Genomic DNA, 3,463 nt, shown 5'->3' with positions numbered 1-3,463 from the left:
AGGAGGACTACAAGAGCCGCAGGGGGGCTGTGGAGGAGCTGAAGAGGGTGGTCGGAGGCGCCAGCCGGGCTGCGGTGGCCTCCGCGCCTGCCCCCAGCCTCCTGGGGCTCATCGGCTTCCTCTGCGCCCTCCTCGGCGACTCCAACTTCAAGGTGGTGCTCGGGGCGCTGGAGGTGATACATCTGCTGGCCCTGCGCCTGGGCGACCAGGTCCAGCCCTTCCTGGAGCCTCTGGTCTCTGCTGCTGCTCAGGTCCTGGGGGACAACAAGCTGGCCATCCGGCAGGAGTACAACCGCCTCTTCCTGCGGCTCATGAAGGCGGCGGGGCCCCGGCAGGTGCTGGGCCTGCTGCTGCAGCCGGAGCATCTGCAGCACAAGAACTCCAAAGTCCGCGAGGAGGTGGTCAACATCTGCATCGTGGCCCTCCTCACTTACCCTAGCGAGGAGCTGGACTTGGCCAAGCTGGCGTTTGGGCTGGCTCCGTCACTGGTGGACAGCAAGCGCAGGGTCCGGCATGCTGCCATGGAAGCGTTTGCTGTGCTGGCCTCTTCCATGGGCCCAGGCAAGACCTCCCTTCTCTTCAAGGCGGTGGATGCCGTGGAACTTGAGGACAACGGGGACGGGGTGATGCACGCGGTGCAGGCCAGGCTGGCCAGGAAGACCTTGCCGAAGCTGGTAGACCAAGGGTTTGTAGAGTATGCCGTGCCCTTGCCTTCCTCTGGTCACAACAGGGGGTCCTCTTTACCCCCTGGAGCAGATACAGACTGGTTGCTGATAGGCAACAGGACTCAGAGTGCACACAGTTACTGTGGGTATCACGCAAGGGAAGATGCTCTGCAAAACTCCAGCTCGCACGGTGCGTATCCTGATCAAGGAGTAAGTCCGAGGAGAGTCTTGAGTGCGGGTAAAGGAAAAAACAAACTGCCCTGGGAAAATGAGCATGCTGGAGACAGCGAAGGTGGTTCAGGAGTCAAGATGCCTTTCGCAAAGGGTGTGGAGCAGGTATGTACTTGTAGCTCGCTGGGCTCATTTATTCCGAGGCATGTCCCAAAGGGAGATTTGAGACTTGTCAAAGGTTTATTAAATGACAGGTATTTCCGAGGTATGGCTAATACTGCTAATATTTTGTGGGCCAGAATCTCTATTGATCTGGGAAGGCAAATTTGAGAATTCCTTATGTCAGATTTAAGACCAGTAGGAACCAGGCAATATATCATTTACCCAAAAAAAAAAAAAAAAAAATCTTTTTTTGAAATTAGCTGGAGTCTGTGAGGCACTTCTTACGTCTGCCCCTAGTGAGCTGTCTCTGACAGTGGCCAGCTAAAACCCAGGGAATGAGCACAAGAGTGGGGAAACTATTTCAGAGGTTCTATTTGTATCTTTATGTTTGAAGGTACTTGACCAACTGCAAAGAGTGAAGCAGAAGTGTTGGCTTTCCTAAATACAGAAGCTGTTTGGAGGAAAACTGACAAATTGCTTCAGTTTGGGCTTTGAAGGCAGGAGTGTGGCTGAGCCAGTGCTGCTTTTGGCAATGTACTGACCTGTAATAAAACCTGGGGGTTGCCAAATGTCAGTGTGGCTCCTCTTCCTCAGTCAGATTCAACTAGGAACAATGCTGAAATAGCAATCCCAATGGACCCGAGTTTTGATTTTTACCTCTTACTGAGCATCTTGGCAGCTGCAAAGGGAAGGAACCTTTGGAAAATTGTCCAGGTCCTTTTTGCTTTGGCAGCGGTTCCGTTCTGTGACATCTGTTTTGGATACCGCCCGTGCGTTTAAGGCCTGGGGGGGTGTATCTGTGTGTGGTGGGGTTTCTGTTGTGGGGTTGTTTTTTTCAACTGGACAGGTTTAATTTATCATAACTTGATCTCCGGTGAGTGAGTTTGAGTAGATCTTTTTACAAGATCGAAAGCTGTATAGAATAGACTTCCTCACTACCGCGTTTACGTATTCAGAATTTAATTCTTAGTTGCTTAGTAACTTGTTCCTGTATTGGATGAGGTCATGAACAGTGCTACATTGTGAAGGCTAGCTTTTAATAAAATCTCTTAATAAACAAAACGTGAGTTAACGTTATTGTAGTGTAAAAACCTTGACGTCCACATATATACTTGTATGCACGCAGGCTCACGTCCTTCCTTGGTGTACGTATTACCCTTATTCAGACTCCTGAAGAGATCTCCATCTTTTTGAGTTGACGAAGCAGCTAAGTTCCCTTGGGTCACCTACAAAGCAAATAAGGTCTGGAGTTATGTAGGAAATGCCTCTAGAGGGAAGAAGGTTTTTCTTTTTGAAACAACTTTTCAGTGTTAACTAATACAACTCGTAGAAACAAGTGTTAATTGCCAGCATTCTCTAGGCACGTCGGGCTGAGTTCTGTACTGCTGCTGTTTGCTGCTGGCTGGGCTTGTGTTTTTCTGTAGCCTGTTAACAAAAAGCGAGCCGACAGGCATGCCAAAGCCTGGCTCTTGCTTGGAATGGTGGTAGGTCCTCTGCCTGCAACAGCCGGCTCTCGAGGTCACAGTTAGGTGCTGTGGATATGGTTCTTTTTTTTTTTTTTTTTAAACTTTTTTGTACATGTGGTTGTTTTTATCCCTGTAAATCAGGGGGATCATCCAAAGTTTCCAACCCTAGAGAAAGGGAGAGGAAGTAATTAATTGATGGTTTCTGTTCTGTTGCATATGTAAAGCGCATGCAGAAATGGTGCGAACTTAAAGTTACATTTGGCCTGGGGAAGTAGTTCCGTATTTGTGGCTTCAAGTCGGTCACAGTGAGGTACTCTGTTTACTGGGGAACATCCTTGATGCTAATATGATAAAAGTTTTGTAGACTATATGTATTTTTATATGTGTAGCATGAACTTCAAGGGCGTAAATCCCATCTCATAATATTGGGAAGAAAACCAACCTAACTGCCAGGCATCTGGAGTGCTAAGGGCACAGGATTGGGTTTTTGGTTTGGTTTACAGCATTACCCTCAAAGGGGGGCAGATCGTAAGCAGGCTGCAGGAAGCTCTCGTGTAAGAGAGTTAATTACCCCCTGCATGTAAAGCCTAACAGGAAAAAATAGACAGACCTTCAGATTGACTTCCTACATCTGACAGCCACTTGGCTTGTCTCTTCGTCATCCCAGCATCTGTCTGTCTGACTGAATCCTTGTGGGATGACAGGTTTTCTTCTCGTCTCCTCGGAAGACTTTTCCGATTACATAACATCATGCAAATACTTAAAGTTTAAATTAACATTTTCCTTTTGTCATCTTTATTCTTCCATCCTTATGTATTATGCCAAATAGAATCACAGAATCCCAGAATCGCAAGGGCTGGAAGGGACCTCGGGAGATCATCTAGTCCAACTCCCCTGCTAAAGCAGGTTCTCCTAGAGCATGTTACACAGGACAGCAGCCAGGCGGGGGTTGAAGATCTCCAGAGAAGGAGACTCCACAGCCCCCCTGGGCAGCCTGGG

At 48.5% G+C, this 3,463-nt stretch overlaps 1 protein-coding gene across 1 annotated transcript in view; it reads left to right on the top strand.

Moving 5' to 3' along the window:
* TOGARAM1 (TOG array regulator of axonemal microtubules 1) overlaps positions 1 to 3,463 on the top strand; it is a 49,852-nt gene that overhangs the window by 1,779 nt on the left and 44,610 nt on the right. The window contains exon 2 of the mRNA XM_035900439.1: positions 3 to 1,001. Within this exon, the coding sequence (XP_035756332.1) occupies positions 3 to 1,001 (999 nt within the window). The remainder of the gene's footprint in view (positions 1 to 2; positions 1,002 to 3,463) is intronic.

Source organism: Egretta garzetta, unplaced genomic scaffold, assembly GCF_000687185.1.
Source record: "Egretta garzetta isolate BGI_Z169 unplaced genomic scaffold, ASM68718v1 scaffold28, whole genome shotgun sequence".
NCBI lineage: Eukaryota > Metazoa > Chordata > Aves > Pelecaniformes > Ardeidae > Egretta > Egretta garzetta.
This window is presented reverse-complemented; position numbering and strand designations above follow the sequence as displayed.